Source organism: Blennius ocellaris, assembly GCF_963422515.1.
Source record: "Blennius ocellaris genome assembly, chromosome: 19".
In the NCBI taxonomy this organism is placed as follows: Eukaryota; Metazoa; Chordata; class Actinopteri; order Blenniiformes; family Blenniidae; genus Blennius; species Blennius ocellaris.
In genome coordinates this window covers 25,247,805-25,269,122 of record NC_137668.1, presented here as the reverse complement: position 1 = coordinate 25,269,122, position 21,318 = coordinate 25,247,805, and the positions used below count along the sequence as shown (strand labels likewise).

At 50.5% G+C, this 21,318-nt stretch overlaps 2 protein-coding genes across 2 annotated transcripts in view; both read right to left on the bottom strand.

The window, feature by feature from the left end:
- Positions 1-1,452: 1,452 nt before the first annotated feature.
- Positions 1,453-16,872, bottom strand: gfod1 (glucose-fructose oxidoreductase domain containing 1). The gene is made up of 3 exons (XM_080514978.1): positions 16,214-16,872; positions 6,149-6,342; positions 1,453-5,146 (listed from the first exon to the last, which is right to left on the bottom strand). Exons 1-3 carry the CDS (start codon positions 16,464-16,466, stop codon positions 4,415-4,417), a joined length of 1,179 nt encoding a protein of 392 aa, XP_080371104.1. The 5' UTR covers positions 16,467-16,872; the 3' UTR covers positions 1,453-4,414.
- Positions 16,873-18,682: 1,810 nt separating this feature from the next.
- Positions 18,683-21,318, bottom strand: part of slc12a7b (solute carrier family 12 member 7b) — a 59,855-nt gene continuing 57,219 nt past the window's right edge. Inside the window, exons 24-25 of the mRNA XM_080514968.1 lie at positions 21,027-21,160; positions 18,683-20,577 (exon numbers count right to left, since the gene is read on the bottom strand). Coding sequence (XP_080371094.1) covers positions 20,486-20,577; positions 21,027-21,160 — 226 coding nt within the window. The 3' untranslated portion in view covers positions 18,683-20,485. The remainder of the gene's footprint in view (positions 20,578-21,026; positions 21,161-21,318) is intronic.

Sequence of the window (21,318 nt, the reverse complement as noted above, 5' to 3'; positions counted from 1 at the left end):
AGTCGCTGCACCTGTTGACACGTGACGTCACACACCTGGAGGGAGGACGTGTCGAGGCAGGGCCGCCACCAGGGGGAGCCAGAGGCGCAGGGAACCATGTTTCTTATAGCTCCAGGCAGAAGAGCGAGTGCAGTGATTTGAGTTGGACTCGGTGCAGTACTGAGAGCAGCCAGCAGGGGGCAGCACGCGCCGTCACGTCCAGCCTCACGTTCGGGTTAAACGAGGTCCAGCAGGCTGCAGTCGACCTTCTGGAGAGGACTTCACTTTGACCAGAGGAAGTTGGTCTTCACGTGGGGGGGACAGGAGACGTCTTCAGGGACAAATCTACTGAAGTGTGTTTGTAGTTTTTAATCTGTTTTTATTTTTATTTTGTGGTTTTATACTTATTTAGTGTTGGGGCTAATTTGCATTGTTTTAGTTTTATTGTTTTTATGTGCAGTCTCACGTGCAGCACTTTGGAAACGCTTTGTTGTTTAAATGTGCTTTATAAATAAATAAAGTGGATTGGATTGAAGTGTCGCAATTTTCTTTACTTTTCTTTTTTCCACCATAAAAGTTCAAAATGTCTCCATAAGACACATTAACTTGTCTGGAAGGACAGAAAAAAATCTCTTCAGTTGGGTGTTTATTGCCCCCCCCCTTCAGCTGGATGTTTATTGCCCCCCCCCGGGGGTAAAGGTGCAGAACAGTCCCTTCATTGTTTCCTGTTGAAGTGAATCTTATCAGCCGAGGGGAAAGTCTGACTGCAGGTCTGATAAGGAGTCACATGACCCCCGAGGCTCCCGGGTCACATGACGCCCGAGGCTCCCGGGTCACATGACGCCCGAGGCTCCCGGGTCACATGACCCCGGAGCGTCCCAGGGCCTTTGGCTCCTTTTGTTTACATGTAAACAAAAAGCTCAACGTCCCCTTGAAAACGACTCCTTTTGAAAACTCTGCCGTTCTTGTTTGCGTGTAGATGAGTTTTAACGAGTGTGTGTGTGACTGCGTCTCCACTTTGACAGATGTTGACAGATGTTTACAGTGTAAACATTTAGGTTTGTACTTACAATCACAACATCTGTAGAGGAACTTCACTGCCCCCTGCAGGCCGGGAGGCACGGAGCGCTTAACCAGGTTTTTATAAAAAATAAGTGCTGTCAAAAATAACGTGTTAATTTAGTTGAGACTTTAAATTAAAAAAAAAATTTTTTTTAATTAACGTAGTTTTGTTTACTTCTGTTTTGTTTTTCTTCCTTCCATATTAATTTATAGTCTTTCTCCTTCAGTGTGGCTCAACTTTGTTTTCCTCTGTGTGTTGATGCTTGTGTTCAAAACAAAATCTGTGTTTTATTTTGAAATGTGTACCATTTTCTTGGCGGATTGCGGCCTCGTGTTCCACGCCGTTCTAGAGACTCGACAAAAACACAATAATAAAAGAAAGAAGCAGGCAGACGAATCCAGGATGTTGATCTTTAACGTGAGTTTACGTCGTTAAAGCTTTTCACAACAAAAGCGTCTGATGACAGAAGCTCCGGAAGGCGCCGCTCGACCCGGCGCCACACGACAACAGCGACAAAACACAGAATAATAAATACCGCCACACCCGCACGCTCCGCCGCCGCGGCTCTCGCTAATGAAATACACACAGTACTCGCGTGTCTCCGCGTGTCGTCGCTTTACAATATTTTCTTCTGTACATTTTCAGTAGTCGTCACGTGGAGAGTTTTTCAGCGGAACGCGGGGGAAATCAAACTTTTGGCTCCGGAGGTCACAAGCTGCGCTCATGCTAACGGCGGCTTCTTCCGTCTCGGGACAAACAAACGAAGAAACGACTTCCCGACTCGTTCGGCGGCTCCTGGAAACCTTCAGGGTGAAATTTCTTTTTTTTTCCTCAAGCAAAACTTGAGCTTTTAAGCTGAAATATTTCGCCGAACTCGCTGCCGTTGAGGCGCTAGCTAACATATTGCTAAAGCTAATATTTCACTTCCTGCTTTGCATGTACAGTAAATGCTGTTCTAGCGGAACTCCTAACCACCAAGCTAAAGGAAATCTTATATTCATGATTTTCCGCGGCTTCGGCCACCAATCGTCTGCTAGCTAGCTAGCTAGCTGACTGTTTAACGCGCTCAGCGGATGGAATAAAGCCGTGATAATAAAGTCAAGTTAAAAAGGCTAAGAACTGAACACATTTGGGATCGTAGATATATTTGATTTATATTTAAAATGTGGACACGTCTCTGATTAGCTACCGATGCTAATCAGCACTGCGTCGACGCATAATTCAGAATTTCACGCACTTTAACTTCTTAACGCTGAACGTTTGGGCTTCGGACGGTTCGAGGACGTGAAGGATCCGTTTATACGACGACCGTTTCAAGTGAAAACGGAAAACTTGTTACGTTTTGTGTTTGAAGCAACTGGAAACGTAACTTTTTGGAAACGCTGCTACTGCGCAAGCTAACTATGCTGGTAGTCACCAGGAGTTCTGCACATGCTCAGTAGAGCCAATCAGAACAACGTTTCTTCCATGGCGTCATGACTCCCAGTCCTTGTTCTCCTTGACTTGGTACTTTTATTTTGACAGAGTAACAACAATCCAACTTGGTAGTATTATTTTGACAGTCACCGTAATAACAATCCAACTTGGTAGTTTTATTTTGACAGTCACCGTAATAACAGTCCAACTTGGTAGTTTTATTTTGACAGTCACCGTAATAACAGTCCAACTTGGTAGTATTATTTTGACAGTCACCGTAATAACAGTCCAACTTGCTAGTTTTATTTTGACAGTCACCGTAAAAAAATCCAACTTGGTAGTTTTATTTTGACAGTCACCGTAATAAATATCCAACTTGGTAGTTTTATTTTGACAGTCACCGTAATAACAGTCCAATTTGGTAGTTTTACTTTGACAGTCACCGTAATAACAATCCAACTTGGTAGTTTTACTTTGACAGTCACCGTAATAACAATCCAACTTGGTAGTTTTACTTTGACAGTCACCGTAATAACAATCCAACTTGGTAGTTTTACTTTGACAGTCACCGTAATAACAATCCAACTTGGTAGTTTTACTTTGACAGTCACCGTAATAACAATCCAACTTGGTAGTTTTATTTTGACAACTATAAAACTACTGATAAATGCAGAATACGGACTGGGAGACGCGACACTCTGGATTCGTTTCTACGGACCTCTAGAGGGAAGAGTTTTACGGTTACACTCGTTTTTGTGTAAAACGATCCCATAGAGACCAACGTCCTCGTCTTGAACCTCAAATTAAATGTTATTTAGATCGATGACGACGGTCCGACGCCATAGGACTAGACGTAGACATACTACGATTCACTTCCTGCCGCGGCCGCGTGGCGTCCGGGCGGATTCACTTCCTGCCGCGGCCGCGTGTGTTTTAACCCTCTTGTTTCCAGGCGGCGTTCTGAACAGCAGCTGGAAGGAAAAGACCCTCAGAAGAACCGCCGGCCAAACGACTGATTTCCTGTTTCACATGGAGCGACACACACAACCATCAAGCACTCTGGCGTTTGTTTTGTTTTGTTTTTCTGAACATTGACTTGGTGAAACTCGCCGGTGCTTCTGGTTACAGCATCGTGACGGCGAATCCCAGGAGGCCCGTCGTCGTTCCCGGGCCGTCCTCCGATCGGACGCTGCTCGTTCCGGACAAGACCTTCGTGTTTTGATCGAGCAGCCAACAGGAAGAGACAAATGTCTCAAGTGTCCATTTGACAAATGGGAAATATTGGAGTCCGTGCAGATTCCTGGTCTGAAGAGTCCCAGAGGGAGCCGGTTCGTCCTCGTGGTCCGTTGTCTCGGACCAGAATCCCCAAAAGGGCTGGAAACTCAAAAGTCGTTCTAATAAATAGAATATTAATCACATTGCTGTTCCTTTACTGTCGAGGCTGTAAACTCTTTGTAACAGACGCAATGCGGAGCAAACCGGCGAGGGACTCAACCGGTGAAGGACCCAACCGGCGAGGGACTCAACCGGCGAGGGACCCAACCGGCGAAGGACCCAACCGGTGAAGGACCCAACCGGCGAGGGACCCAACCGGTGAAGGACCCAACCGGTGAAGGACCCAACCGGCGAGGGACCGAACCGGCGAGGGACCCAACCGGCGAGGGACCGAACCGGCGAGGGACCCAACCGGTGAGGGACTCAACCGGCGAGGGACCCAACCGGTGAAGGACTCAACCGGCGAGGGACCCAACCGGTGAAGGACTCAACCGGTGAAGGACCCAACCGGCGAGGGACCCAACCGGCGAGGGACCCAACCGGCGAGGGACCCAACCGGCGAGGGACCCAACCGGCGAAGGAACCAACCGGCGAGGGACTCAACCGGCGAGGGACTCAACCGGCAAGGGACTCAACCGGTTCAGAACCGGAGTGCGCCGGCTTCGCCGCGTTAGCCGAGCGCTAACAGTAGAGTGACATCCTACTGCGCCTCATGGCCTCGCTGATCAGGTACGCCGGGCTGACCTCCGGCTCCTCCGTCATCACCACAATGTTCTGCCACTCGCCACACTGGTTGGACTTCTTGATGGTGTCCACCACGCACAGAGCGTACAGACAGTCCTCGAAGGTGGCGGCCATCGTCAGGGGCCGGCCGTCCCACGTCCTACGGTCGTCCTGGTCCTGGAACGCCTGCCGCACCGCCTGGATCATGCGGATGGTCCCGGTGAGGTACGGCGAGGGAATGTCACTGAAGGCCTTCTCCGGTAAGGACGCCTTCTCCAGCGGCGTGGTGTCCTTGAGCAGCAGCTCGGGGCCGCCCCCACCGCCGCCGTTCTTCTGGCCGTACAGGTCCGTCCCCGTCACCGTCAGCCTCCCGACCGTCCCCACCACGATCACCTCCTGCCGGAACTCGCCGGGGACGTTGAAGTTGAGCGTGACGGTGCAGCAGGCGCCTCCTTCCAGAACCATCTGGAAGGTGCAGAAGTCGTCGCTGGTGATCTGGCGGATCCCCCGGATGTGGTCCGTCTGCTTGACGAAGGTCTTGAGGAAGCCGTGGACTTTGGCGGCGCGCTGGCCGGTCAGGAAGGTCAGCAGGTCGATGATGTAGCTGCCCACCGAGTGCAGCCCGCCGCCGCCCATCAGGTCGTCACAGCTCCAGTTGTACTTCTTCCCCAGGAGGCTGCCGCTGTGGACCTGCAGGACACAACCGACACAACCGACACGACTCATCAGGCCACGGTTACACAACGTGTGTCGACACCTCAAGGTGTGTCGTCACCTCAAGGTGTGTCGTCACCTCAAGGTGTGTCGTCACCTCAAGGTGTGTCGTCACCTCAAGGTGTGTCGTCACCTCAAGGTGTATCGTCACCTCAAGGTGTGTCGTCACCTCAAGGTGTGTCGTCACCTCAAGGTGTGTCGTCACCTCAAGGTGTGTCGTCACCTCAAGGTGTGTCGTCACCTCAAGGTGTATCGTCACCTCAAGGTGTGTCGTCACCTCAAGGTGTATCGTCACCTCAAGGTGTGTCGTCACCTCAAGGTGTGTCGTCACCTCAAGGTGTGTCGTCACCTCAAGGTGTATCGTCACCTCAAGGTGTATCGTCACCTCAAGATGTATTGATACCTCAACGTGTCGTCACCTCAAGGTGTCGTCACCTCAACGTGTATCGTCACCTCAACGTGTCGTCACCTCAAGGTGTCGTCACCTCAAGGTGTATCGTCACCTCAACGTGTATCGTCACCTCAACGTGTCGTCACCTCAAGGTGTATCGTCATCATCATCATCATCATCATCATCATCATATGAAGCAGCATAGAAATCCCGACTTTAAGCTCTCAACCCTTCAGACTGAAAGAACAACCTTCGTAGTTTTGTCTGGTTGTGGTTTAGAAACGTGTCGTCTGGTTTCCTGTCCCGCCATGAAAGACGTCTGTCAGTCTGTCGTCATCCAGGAGAAACATTTACATATATTTTTTTATATTTTCGTGCTTTTTAAGTGTCTACAACTCGTGGCAGGTTTTCACAGGCCGATAAAGAAAGAATACGTTTACATTATTGATGAACGAGTCTAGAGAGACTCAATGCACCATCTTGTGGAAGAAAGTGGTAATACAACACTGGTCAGCCTTTTACACTGGACATTTAATGCGAGTATTTTTTTTTCCAAACACGTCATTGAGCGTTCAGACCCTCCATACCTGCGCCTCGCAGACGAGCAGCTCTCCGACGTAGCCGTCCTCCAGCAGCTCCTTCATTCGGACGAACGCCGGCAGGAAGCGCAGCACGTTTCCCATGATGCTCAGCAGCTTGGGGTAGTACTGCGCCGCCGACATCATTCGAAAGGCGTCCAGCGGCGTGGCGGTGCGGTCACAGATCACGTTCTTGCCGATACCTGCAGAGGCACAGTGGAGGGAGGGGGAGGGGGTAGAGGGGGGAGGGGGGGAGGGGGGGTTCCTTGAATAAGTTCTGGAGAAAAAACCCTCAGAAAAGTGACTTTTACATTCAGCAGATTATTTAGAGACTTAAACAAGCGTTATTATTAATTCATCACAACCTGAAGACATAAATAAAGACATGACTCCTCCCCCTCCTGGGGGGGACGAGGGGGACGGCGGGGGGGGGGGGGGCACTGGGGTCCATCCAGATTAGGATTAATCTATAATCTTCTAAATTCACATTGGAAATGTCCCGTTTGTTCAGAGGCTCTTTGGTTGATTAGTTCCTGTGAGATAAAATAGATTTTGTTTTGTTTTGCTTAACATGCGGTTTATTTAAAGGGCCGGCGTCGCCGAGGTTCAAGTGGACCATCAGAACGCCGCCGTCTCGATCCGCCGCCGGAGAAACCATCACCATCATAAATCATCACGACACAGACGTTCGTTTCTTCTTCCTCCTCCGAACTAATTTATACCGTCAGTTTTTTTTTTTCCCGTCGTTTATGTTCGGCTTCTTCGACACTCGGCGAACTCGTTCTTTACATAGTGGGCGGGGCCTCCAGGACTGCGTCTGATTGGCCGGACTGTGTTGGCGTGAGGAATGAGGAAACGTCGTCTGACCGTTCAGTTCAACGTCTCACTGTGGCGATGATGTCATGACGTATTGTGCAGCTGCAGAAACACACACACACACACACACACACACACACACACACACACACACACGCACACACACACACGCACACACACACAGGAAGGAAAGGCCTGGTTGCGGCGCTGCAGGAAGGTGAGGTCGGGGGCAGGGGGGGGGGGGGGGCGGAGTCTTTGTGAAGAGCAGAGCGGCGGCGGCGGCGTCTTGCTAATCTCTGGGCTCATTGTTTCAGTGTTTCGTCACGGCGGCTTGGAAACGAGTCAAACCAACAACCGGTTCAGACGATTGTTTCACAACCTGCAGTGAGTCGAGTGTCAGGAGGAGGAGGCCTGAAATGCTGGTCCATTGTGTACACACACACACACACACACACACACACACACACACACACACACACACACACACACACACACACACACACACACACACACACACACACACACACACACACACACACACACACACACACACACGCACACGCACACACACACCTCCATTAGTGCACAGCGGCATTATGGGTAATGAGCAGCATTAATGTCGGTGAAACGCTAAATATTTAGAGTGCGTCCATTAGCGGAGAGGCCTCAGGTTTCACCACGGCGGCTAACACGTTAGCTCGCTAACAGATGAAAGAGAAAAACATCAAGGAATCCTAAAAAAAAAAAAAAAAATGGCGACGTTAGCTCACTTGTTTGTAGGAACAAGGCGGAACGGAGGAAAATTAGATCTAGAGATTTACTCATTAAACTATCAACTCAGAAGTTACGTTAGCTCGTTAGCTCGTGGTGCTAATGCTGGCGGTACGGTCTTTGTACGTTCTGTTTGGTGATAATTCTAAAAAAACTCATCCATATTTTCACTGATTGCAGATTTGTCTCCATAATCAAACATTTCCTCACCTGCTAGCGGCTGCGCTAATGCAGCATCAATTAGCTCGTTAGCTCGCTGTGCTAATGCAGGCAGCGCGACGGCTTCTCTACTTCCTGTTTCTCTGGAGGAAAAGGTCGATAATGATGCTGCCACCTTGTGGCTGAAAGGAGCAGGATTCACATGGTTTTTGACACTAAACTTTATATAGTTTGAGGTTTTAGATGTTTGTTTAGAATAAAACTGTGACGACGGAGAGAAAATACCAGACGTGACGTTTTCCTTGTATTTTTCTCAAATGAGAAAAAAAACTAAATGTCAAGTCCTGATAGATTTTCCTGATTTACATTTAAATCATGAAATATGGAGTTTTTGCTTTTTAAGAAGCTCCTGAAGAGGCTAGTGGGTGTGGATGTCCCCCCCACACAACCCCCCCCCCCCACACAGCCCCCCCCCGCCCCCCAGTCCTCAGGGGGCTAATTAAGGACCAGGCCAGGCTGCTACCCCGCCTTGCTAATCATGCTGACACACACACACACACACACACACACACACACACACACACACACACACACACACACACACACACACACACACACACACACACACACACACACACACACACACACACACACACACACACACACACACACACACACACACACACACACACACACACAGCATCCTAATCAGCACTGCCCGTTGCAGGCAGGAACACAAACATGGCTGCCGATGACGGAGGCGTCTCTTTAACAGTCTCTGTTTACGTTGGTGAGGTGGAGGTGGAGGTGGAGGTGGAGGTGGAGCAGCTCGTGTTCCTGAGTCCTGCTGACTTCAGTCACATTAAACATGGCGGGAGAATAAAACACGATACACGACAACGGTCACTCTAGTTGACGGTTCCTGTTGTAGCGGCGCCGTCTCACACTTCTCGTTGTTGATGGAGGTTCAGAGCGACGCCACAGGAAGTGAGGCGCTGCTGCCGGCGGTTCACCGCACAATCACTTCCTGCTGCCGCCGGACGGCTTCATGAGCTCAACTTCCTGTTCTGCAGTGAACGAGGAGCGAGAGGAGAGAGAGAGAGGGGGGGGGGGGCGCCGCTACGTCACTTCATCGTGACATAGCGGTGAGATAGTGGTGACATAGTGGTGATATAGTCGTGACAGAGTGGTGATATAGTGGCGATATAGTCGTGACAGAGTGGTGATATAGTGGTGATATAGTCGTGACAGAGTGGTGGTATAGTCGTGACAGAGTGGTGATATAGTCGTGACATAGTGGTGATATTGTTGTGACATAGTGGTGATATAGTCGTGACAGAGTGGTGATATAGTGGCGATATAGTTGTGACATAGTGGTGATATAGTCGTGACATAGTGGTGATATAGTCGTGACAGAGTGGTGATATAGTCGTGACAGAGAGGTGATATAGTCGTGACATAGTCGTTACATAGTGGTGATATAGTCGTGACATAGTCGTTACATAGTGGTGATATAGGTGTGACATAGCAGTGATAGTCATGACATAGCGGTGATATAGTGGTGACATAGCGGTGACATAGCGGTGAGATAGCGGTGAGATAGCGGTGAGATAGCGGTGAGATAGCAGTGATATAGTCGTGACATAGTGGTGATATAGTAGTGAGATAGCGGTGGTGAGGTGGTGATATAGTGGCGGCGAGGCGGTGACATAGCAGCAGTGTCTCCTGGGGGAAAAGGGGGCGGGGCTAGAGACACACTCACACCAAACCAGCAGCAGCGAGCCGAGCGAAGCCGCGGCGTCGGGAAACGCTGCTGCGGTGTTTTGGCTCGTTGGGACTGGAGGAGTTTCAACAAGCTCCTCGCCGGGCGGCGACTTCACGCCACTGCGTGTCGCAACAAGACGATGGAAACACGAGCAGATGAACGATCCTTCGCCGCAACATTCCTCCTCTGAACACAAACACCAACCAGCTCCATAGAGCCTCACCAACAATCTGCTGACATCAGCTTTAATGGTGCTAAAGATGGTGCTCGCCTCTCAGCCAGTGTGTGTGTGTGTGTGTGTGTGTGTGTGTGTGTGTGTGTGTGTGTGTGTGTGTTGTAGTGCATCTTCTGTTGCATTGTGTGTCCTGTTGTGTTGTTTGGACTGAAGCTCAGCAGGACCCCGTTGTGTTGTATTGTGTATACACACTGATTAGGATGCTGTGTGTGTGTGTGTGTGTGTGTGTGTGTGTGTGTGTGTGTGTGTGTGTGTGTGTGTGTGTGTGTGTGTGTGTGTGTGTGTGTGTGAACAGCTCTCGTTCACCTCGACGCCTCAAATCCTTTTTTCTCTTTAGGAATGCTCACTTGTCAGTGTGTCTGTGTCCTGAAAGACCCCCCCCCCCCCCCCTCCTCAGTGACACCCCCCCCCCCCAGTGACCCCCCCCCCCCCCCCATTCATCTCACCACAAAGGAGATTTCACAGGACTGGAAACTCCTCGCCGTCATTAGCATGTTAAAGAACGTGAGCGTGAACCGCTGGGAACCCGGTGGCGGATTTTGAAAGCAGGCCTGGGAACGTCAGCAGACCCTCGCCAGCGACCGGCGCTGCTGATTGGCCGAGACCTGGAGGCCTTGAACTTCCAACCACAACGTCGTCGGCCCGTCGGGGTTTTGGCCGCTCTGACAAACTATGGAATTATCTAGAACGCCACGATGACTTTCCAGTGAAAATACCGACCTGCGATCAGAGTGCAACTTTTTGAAAAAGCTCCAACCCCGTCTCCATGGAAACGGGCGAAAATGAGACTTTCAGAAAACACTCGGGCTCAAAAATTGACGAGAACTTCGAAAAGGCTCAAACTACGGAAGTTGTTAAAATGGCTAAAAATGCTACAATGCTAACCGTGTGAATAAAACGCCAGCGGTTCTTAAATGAATCTTTTGAATTTCATAAACGAGACATAAGGGATATCATCCTATATTTAAATTACTCTTCCTGGCAGTGTAATCTCATTACATTTTTGAGGTTTCAGGTGTTTGTTTACGCGACAACAAAGCTTGAAGCCACCAGGAAACGCAACTTTAGGAAAAACGGCATCCAAGGTGGAACTTTTTGCAAAACGAAATTCCCTGACGATGTCGTGGTGTGGTCTCCATGGAGACGCCGGAAAACGCAAATTGCGAGACAAAATCAAATGGCTAAAAATGCTACAATGCTAATCGTGTGAATAAAACAACAGCGGTTCTTAACTGAATCTTTTGAACTTCATAAACGAGACATAAGGGACAGTTTTGGTAAAAGTTGACGGACAACCTCAGCTTTAAAACGAGGTATTACTTGTGTTGCTACCTGGACTAGCAAGCGAGCTACGAATGTTTTTGTGGATTTTCTAGCCTGGATCTTCAAGTTGAGCTGCAGCGGGAGGGAGACCTATCCAAGATGGCGGCGCCTAGTGTTTATATCGATGGCGTGAACAGTGAGCTAGCTAACCAGTTAGCTCGCCTGCTAGTTTTTTTTAAAGGTGAATTATCTAGCGTAACGCTGCGTCTTTAAACGAGCGCGCCAGTGGAACGTTGCTCACGATGACGCAGGCGGTTAAAATTAGCCGCTGCAGCTCCGTCGCTAACAGCAGGTGTCTCGTCACGCCGCCGCCGCTTTTCACTGCCAGTCGATTGTAAAAATAAAAGCGGGGCAGGAGTCATGAGCTGCTGGACTGAAGCTCTGCAGTAATAAAACGTCGCGGGGTCATAATTTGGCAAATTTTTTTAAATCCTGCAATTTTAGCCACTGATTTTACAGTAAATCTCGATTTTAAAAAGATTTGTTAGAGTAAAATTTCTACATTATTACGTATTATTTCTAAATAATTGAGTTTTATCATCCTACATTTAAGTTACTCTTCCTGGCAGTGTAATCTCATTACATTTTTGAGGTTTCAGGTGTTTGTTTACACGACAACAAAGCTTGAAGCCACCAGGAAACGCAACTTTGGGAAAAACGGCCTCCAAGATGGAACTTTTTGGAAAACGAGACTCCCTGAAGATGTCGTGGTGTGGTCTCCATGGAGACGCCTGAAAACGCAAATTGTGAGACAAAATCAAATGGTAAAATAAACTGTGAGTGCGAGACTAACTGTACATTTCAAATTAAAAGCATCAAATTAGCCACAAAGTTTCTTTTTACATATTTCAGCAAAAAAAAAAAAACAGCCGATCCAACGAGGTGAAGAACAGGAAGTAGTCTGGAGGAGGCGGAGGTAAATGTGAAATGTTAAATTGTTCCACTTCGGGGGGGGGGGGGGGGGGGGGAGGGGGCGGGACTTCCTGTGAGTTTCTCATGTAAAAGTACAGAATCCACAGAAGAGACTGAAGGAACCTGCTGCTTCTCCTTCATGTGTCACGATTCTGACTGATGAAACTCAAGAGGGTTTCACACCAACGTCCCTCCTCCTCCTCCTCCTCCTCCTCCTCCTCCTCCTCTTCCTCCTCTTCCTCCCCCGTCAAAACAAAACCTGAAACTGGCGCTCTAAGGTTTCAGTTGGGCTTCAGGTTGAGTTTCAGGTCTGGAGCAGAAACAACGTTCACTGAAACGTCGGCCCAAAACAGACGAACCGTTCAGGGTCAAGAAAAAGTGTTTGGATAAAACAGGATGTGAATTAATTCACAACGTCGAGGTCAAAGGTCAAACATGTGACTTTAGCGGAGCCGCCGGCGTTTCATTCTTTTGGCAAAATAAAGCTAAACGGAAACGATTCAGCCAGAAAGTGGATCGTTTGGTCAAGATCTGGTTTCCAGGAGACAAAGAAGAACCCTGGAGGCCAGGGGGGGAACTGCAGCAGAGGAGGCGGAGCTAACTGCTAATGATCACTGCTAATGCTAACTGCTCATGCTAACTGCTAATGCTCACAGCTATGGAGGAACCAAAAGATCCTGAATGTCTTAAGTTCAAACTGATGTCTCACACACACACACACACACACACACACACACACACACACACACACACACACACACACACACACACACACACACACACACACACACACACACACACACACACACACACACACACACACACACACACACACACACACACACACACACACACACACACACACACACACACACACACACACACGCCTCCTGGTGACTCCTGGTTCAAGTATCAGATCAAACCTGAAGAACCGGCGAGACGCGACTCCCGTCAGGGATTTTCCATTTTCTACGTCACGACGAGCGTCTCCACCCTCTGAGGGTTTGTTTAGAGACGAGAGGAAACACTGAGTGGCGCAGGGTGACGGAGGGAGGGTGGAGGATGGATGGACGGAGGAGGGAGGGTGGAGGATGGATGGAGGTAGGAGGATGGATTTAGGGTGGAGCTAGAATGGAGGTTGGCGGTAGGATGGAGGGTGGTGGATGGATGGAGGGTGGAGGTAGGATGGAGGTTGGATGGAGGAGGGAAGGTGGAAGTTAGAGGATGGATTTTGGGTGGAGGTAGGATGGAGGGTTGAGGTAGGAGGTAGGGTGGTGGTTGAATGGAGGATGGAGGTAGGGTGGAGGTTGGATGAAGGCTGGAGGTAGGATGGAGGGTGGAGGTAGGATGGAGGGTGGAGGGAGGGTGGAGGTAGGATGGAGGGTGGAGGTAGGGTGGAGGTAGGAGGTAGGGTGGAGGTAGGGTGAAGGATGGATGTAGGGTGGAGGTAGGGTGGAGGGTGGAGGGTGTAGGGTGGAGGTAGGGTGGAGGTTGTCCCAGCAGTAGTGTTGAAGCTGAACCCCAGAATAAAAGCGTCCGGTGGTGAAAGTTCACATTCCGGCGGCGGCGCAGAACTTCTGAGGTGAACGGAGGGAAGATTAGCATCACACCCCCACCCTCCCTCCTCCACCCTCCCTCCTCCACCCCTCCCCCGACACAACCGGTCCGTTCAGCCGCTGCTCCGCTCCGTCAACAATCAGTGATGACATTCCATCAATATCTAAGACTAATGTCTTCCAGGGACACTCCTGCTGGGTTGGAGGACTAATGTCTTCCAGGGACACTCCTGCTGGGTTGGAGGACTAATGTCTTCCAGGGACACTCCTGCTGGGTTGGGGGACTAATGTCTTCCAGGGACACTTCTACTGGGTTGGGGGACTAATGTCTTCCAGGGACACTTCTACTGGGTTGGAGGACTAATGTCTTCCTGGGACACTCCTGCTGGGTTGGAGGACTAATGTCTTCCAGGGACACTCCTGCTGGGTTGGAGGACTAATGTCTTCCAGGGACACTCCTGCTGGGTTGGAGGACTAATGTCTTCCAGGGACACTCCTGCTGGGTTGGAGGACTAATGTCTTCCAGGGACACTCCTACTGGGTTGGGGGACTAATGTCTTCCTGGGACACTTCTACTGGGTTGGAGGACTAATGTCTTCCAGGGACACTCCTGCTGGCGTCTTCTCTGGAACCCTTTGGGAAATGAGGCCTGGTTTCCATGACAACGGTTTCTGTGGTGTTCTCAGGGTCCGTTTCCATGGCAACGGTGCCTGGAGCCACTGAAAACGCAACTTCTTGTTTGTTCGGGATTCCCCGTCTTCTTCGCGTCTCCCGGGTTGTCCACCGAGGACAAAAGCCTCCGTTGGGCCAGAGACGTGCTCGTCCAATCAGAACGCTCCGTCACATCACGAGGTTGAAAGAATAAAGTTCTGCTAACAGACGTGACAAGTGGCGGCGAGCAGAAGGAATCGACCCGCCACAATCAAAGCTTCAATTCAAAGTAACGTGAAACAAAGTATCAGGAAGTCCTCAGATCTTCCCTTTGATGTTCAACACATAGTCCAGCAGTGAGGCTGGTGTCAAATTACAATCAATGGCCGAAAAACCTTTAAGAAGTGAAACAAAGTGACGCGAGAAAACAGCAAGAACATGATGGATGGATGGATGAATGAGTGATGGATGAATGAGTGATGGATGGATAAAGGCTGATAGTGTTGATGGACAAAGGGATGGTGAGATTATTGATGAATGGATGATGGCTGGATGAATGGATCAGTGTATGAATGATGGATGAGCTAGTGATGGATGGATGAACGAGTGATGAGTGGATGAATAAGTGATGGATGGATGGACGAGTGATGAATGGCTGAATAAGTGATGGATGGATGAACCAGTGATGGATGGATGAACCAGTGATGGATGGATGAACGAGTGATGAATGGATGAACAAGTGACGGATGGATGAATAAGTGATGGATGAGCAGATGAACGAGTGATGAATGAACGAGTGATGAATGAGCGGATGAATGGGTGAATGAGTGATGAATGAGCGGATGAACGAGTGATGAATGAGCGGATGAACGAGTGATGAATGAGCGGATGAATGGATGAAACAGTGATGAATGAGCGGTTGAATGGATGAACCAGTGATGAATGAGCGGATGAACGAATGAACCAGTGATGAATGAGCGGATGAACCAGTGATGAATGAGCGGATGAACGAATGAACCAGTGATGAATGAGCGGATGAACGAGTGATGAATGAGCGGATGAACGAGTGATGAATGCGTGGATGAACGGATGAACGGGTGAATGAGTGATGAATGAGCGGATGAACGAGTGATGAATGAGCAGATGAATGGGTGAATGAGTGATGAATGAGCGGATGAACGAATGAACCAGTGATGAATGAGTGGATGAACCAGTGATGACTCAGCGGTTGAACGAGTGATGAATGAGCGGATGAATGGGTGAACGAGTGATGAATGAGCGGATGAATGAGTGATGAATGGACGGATGAACGAGTGATGAATGAGCAGATGAATGGGTGAACGAGTGATGAATGAGTGGATGAACGAGTGATGAATGAGCGGGTGAACGAGTGATGAATGAGCGGATGAACGAGTGATGAATGAGCGGATGAATGGATGAACGAGTGATGAATGAGCGGATGAATGAACGGATGAACGAGTGATGAATGAGCAGATGAACGAGTGATGAATGAGCAGGTGAACGAGTGATGAATGAGCAGATGAACGAGTGATGAATGAGTGATGAATGAGCGGATGAATGAACGGATGAACGAGTGATGAATGAGCAGATGAACGAGTGATGAATGAGCGGGTGAACGAGTGATGAATGAGCGGATGAACGAGTGATGAATGAGCGGATGAAAGAGTAATGAATGAGCGGATGAATGGATGAACGAGTGATGAATGAGCGGATGAACGAGTGATGAATGAGCGGGTGAACGAGTGATGAACGAGTGATGAATGAGCGGATGAACGAGTGATGAATGAGTGGATGAACCAGTGATGACTCAGCGGTTGAACGGGTGATGACTGAGCGGATGAACCGGACGCGGCGGCGGGACTGACCGAGCGTCTTGACGGCGATCTGACGCGTGAGGGGCGGCGGCAGGTTGATGCAGACCAGGTCCACGTCCTGGTGCAGCAGCACGTCGTCGATGCGGTTGGTGTAGAACGGGACGTTCATCTCCTGCGCGAGCTCCTCCGCCTCCTCCTGCGTGCGGCCCCACAGCGCCTTCACCGCGAAGCCCTCCTCCTTCAGCAGCGGCACGATCACCCGGGCGGTCAGGCCGGTGCCGAACACCCCCACCCCGGGGAGCATGGCTCGGCTCGGCTCTGCTCGGCTCGGCTCGGCTGGGCTGCGGGGGGTCGGGGCCGTCACGGTGCGGCTCCGGGCGGAGGCGGAGCGGCGGCTGCTGCTGCTGCGGCGGCGGAGCGGAGCGTCAGGCTGGCCATCCACCTGCAGTCGCACCCGGAGCTTCCGCACACGCTCCCCGCATGTCCCGCCGGGGTTCCCCGCCGCACGGCCCCGCAGACAACCCGCCGTCCGAACCGGGTCAGAAGCGACGCGACGCTTCACCTCCTCAACGACCGCGGCGCCGCATGCCGCCGCCTCCTCCTGCACACCAAGCCCCGGCTGGAGGACGCCGAGCCCCGGCGGAGGTCCGGAGAAAAGCCCGGGGCGGAGAGCGGAGCTCCGGCCGACGTCCGACACGAGAGAGGCCCGGGGAGGAGGGGAGGAGGAGGAGGGGGGGGGGGGCAGAGCGGGGCTCCGCCGTGATGAGGTGCTCGAGCCCCGCAGGAACCCGCAGCGGTGTTATGGTGGAGGCTGCGGAGATGGTGCACTCACACGCACGCGCACGCACACTAATGCAGGAACAACCTTTCACAATAAAACACAGGACTATAAATATTGGGGGGAAAAACAACCCTGTAAAAAAAAGTTAAAATTCATAAATAGGAAGAAACAACGAGATTATGTCTAAAGATCCAGGGAAGCTTTTATTATGGTGGTTTCTCTTTGTTGTCACACTTTATCAACAAACCTTCGTTTCTTTGACACGATTTCAAATGAAGACCTGCAACTCCTGAAAGACGAAACGTAATAAAAACAAGGAGTTTCTTTCTTGAGACATCGTGAGAACGAGGCTTCACTAAAGTTGTAATTGTTTGTGAGCTTTTATTTTCAAAGCGGAGTTTCCGGTTTGTTTGTGGTGTTTCCTGGTGACTTTACTATCAGTCCCTCGATCACCCTTCAACTCCTGGACTCTTTTAATGTTTTAACTCTTTTATTAACGTTTCATTAAATCAAAACTTTATTTTGTATTGAAAATCACATTTTAAACCACATTTATCAAGTCCAGAACCAACATTTTATGAGTTCGGAAAAATATTGTAACTTTTTACTATTTATCTTTTTTTGAATTTATACAGCATCTAACACCAGATTATAGAGCATCTTCCTCCTCTAATCCAGATTATAGAGCATCTTCCTCCTCTAATCCAGATTATAGAGCATCTTCCTCCTCTAATCCAGATTATAGAGCATCTTCCTCCTCTAATCCAGATTATAGAACATCTTCCTCCTCTAATCCAGATTATAGAGCATCTTCCTCCTCTAATCCAGATTATAGAGCATCTTCCTCCTCTAATCCAGATTATAGAGCATCTTCCTCCTCTAACATCAGATTATAGAGCATCTTCCTCCTCTAATCCAGATTATAGAGCATCTTACTCCTCTAATCCAGATTATAGAGCATCTTCCTCCTCTAATCCAGATTATAGAGCATCTTCCTCCTCTCCCCCTCCAGTAGACCCACTAGATCGATGATGTAATAACAGAGCGTCCCAGTGTCACATCTCTGGAAAGTCAATGAGATTTATTTGTGTGACCAGCGGTGAAGCGGCGGTATGGCGGTATGGCGGTATGGCGGTATGGCGGTATGGCTCTGACCAACATGGCGGCGGCAGGACGCGAGGCCGCGTCCTGGATGAAACGTGCATCGATCTGAATGAGATCACGAGCGAACAGACACACAGACACACAGACATGAAACTCTGCACCGCAGCTCGCTGGTGACGTCACGAGAGGTCAGACTGGGCACGTGCCAGGACGGCTCAGGTTCACCTGCACGAGTTCACAAGGTGACGTCGCCCCCTGGTGGACGGAACTCGATCTCGTTTGTAAAGCGCCAAATAGTGACTTTGTTCCCTGTGGGGTCAGTTTGTCAGGTTCCTCGAGGTCAAAGGTCAAAGTTCTGCCGCCTGGTGGTTCTACACGTTTACAGCAAATAACACGAGTTGTGTTTTATCGTAGTTCCTCAGCAGAACGTTCTAGTTGATCAGGATCGTCTGGTTCCTGCAGGAAGTGTGACGGGGGGGGGGGGTCAGACGGAACCCTGCGGAACTCCAGCTTCACACACACACACACACACACACACACACACACACACACACACACACACACACACACACACACACACACACACCTGCATGTAAAAAAGAGAAATCACAGGAAGTCGGCGTTTCGTTTCAGCACTTTATTATTTACGCAGAGAGGCACAAGTACAAGTTACAGGGCTACTTCCTCTAAACCTGCGCCCACCAGGCCCGACCACACACACACACACACACACACACACACACACACACACACACACACACACACACACACACACACACACACACACACACACACACACACACACACACACACACACACACACACACACACACACACACACACACACACACACACACACACACACACACGCACACACACACACACACTCCTGGTCCTCTCCCACAGGCTGGTTTTCCCGCCAAATCTGGCCAAACTCGGCGCCACCTTGAGGTAGATCTCTCTCTCTTCCTCTCTCTCTCTCTCTCTCTCTCACACACACACACACACACACACACACACCCCTCTCTGCACAGCTACGTCCTCCAGCTCCGATCAGAACAAACACAATAAATTATCTCCGTCGCCTCCCGACTAAAAACGACGTTGGGTTTATTGACTCTTTGGTGGCGCGGCGCCCCCTGGTGGACTCGCCCCCGCCACCTAGCGGCGGACAGGAGAAACTACAGGGTTACACAGGACACAACAACAACAACAACAACAAGAACAACAAGAGAAAAACTGATAAAAGAGCAGAAGGTTCTGCTTTGAAATCACTGCACAGCTACGCCAAGAGACTGTGGAGGTTCCGTCACGTCGTCACCCCTCCCCCGCTGGACGCACTTCCACAGTTTCTTTCAAAATAAAGTCTTTTTAATGTATTTTTTTTTGGCACTTGTCCTCCCTCCTGCAGAGCCTCCGTCTGGACGGAGGAGCCGGCGGACGGCCACGGGAACACAGAACCGAGTGTGAAAGTTGAAATAAGTGCTGAGCGTGCGAAGTGGGCGGAGCCACTCCGTTCTTCTTCTTCACGCTTTTCTTTCCTCGAGCCGACGTGACGAGACGAGACGGCGACACTCAAACACCAGGAAGAACGGCGGCGAAGCGTCTGATTGGCTATATGGCTATTTCCTGATTAACAACATGGAGCCTCCAGTGTGTGTGGGTGTGTGTGTGTGTGTGTGTGGGTGTGTGTGTGTGTGTGGGTGTGTGTGTGTGTGTGGGTGTGTGTGTATGTGTATGTATGTGTGTATGTGTGCATGCGTGTGTGTGTGTAAGTGTGTACGTGTGTGTGTATGTGTGGATATGTGTGTGTGTATGTGTATATGTTTGTGTGTGTGTGTATGTGTACGTGTGTGTGTGTGTGTGTGTGTGTGTGGGTGTGTGTAGGTGTGTGTGTGTTCGCAGCTAAACTTCCAGTCTCGGGTCCAGAAAAAGTCCAGAACAGCAAACATTGAAGACTACGAGGTTGAGACACACACACACACACACACACACACACACACACACACACACACACACACACACACACACACACACACACACACACACACACACACACACACACACACACACACACACACACACACACACACACACACACACACACACACACAGGACAGAACTGGACCAGAACTGGTCCAGAACTGGTCCAGGACCGAGGTTCTCAGGAAGAACAATGTACAAAGAGTCTATGTCTATGGTCTTTGACCCCGGGGGGTTTGGGGGGGGGGGGGTTCCGCCCCGGGGCCTCGTCGTGGCTCCGCCCACCTCCGTCCCGGCGTCCCGCGGCGGAGCGCCTGTCAATCACAGAGGCTCCGCCTCCAACAAACCCAACAGGGACTTCAGTCCCCGTGGAAACGCCCGGTAACCGGTCTCCATGGCAACGGTTCCATGTGTGCAGGGTGGGGGGGGGGGCGAGAGACGGCTTCTGGGGGGGTTTAAGAGTAGATGGTGATGACCTCACGGCCGCCCCCCCGCACCAGGAGAACCCGGTTCAGACCCTCCAGGAGGACCTCAAGGAACTCCATGTCTGAAAGGTCAAAGGTCAAGGACCAACAACACCCCCCCCCCCCCGGAGACCCAGGTCCTAGACCAGAGACCCAGGTCCTGGACCAGAGACCCAGGTCCTGGACTAGGGACCAGAGACTAGAGACTAGAGACCCAAGTCCTGGACTAGAGACTAGAGACCAGAGACCAGAGACCCAGGTCCTGGACTACCAGGGTCCGGGGATGAACGCTGGCCAATGACGATCGTTAGCAACAGGAAGCTAAAGTTAGCACCAGGAAGCTAAAGTTACCAACAGAAAGCTAAAGTTACCAACAGGAAGCTAAAGCTAGTAACAGGAAGCTAAAGTTACCAACAGGAAGCTAAAGCTAGTAACAGGAAGCTAAAGTTACCAACAGGAAGCTAAAGCTAGTAACAGGAAGCTAAAGCTAGCGCCAGGAAGCTAAAGCTAGCACGGCCCTCCAGAAGGATACAGTTCTCGTCGCCGCCCCGGTTCTTGGGCGGTCCCGGCATGTTGAGCAGGACCAGGTGGGCTCCCTGGGACTTGTTGACCACCACCTCGTTCAGCTTGACCGCCGTGTGCATGCGCCGCACGTTGGACTGGTTCCTGGGGGGGGGGGGGGGGGGGAGAGACACAGTCCCCGTGAGGACCAGGACCTGCTGGACCAGGAGCCACTCCGTCCAGGTTCAGACTTTGACTTTGAGTCAGCAGGTTTTCCTCTTACCCAGTACTGACCAGTACTGACCAGTACTGGTCAGTACTGG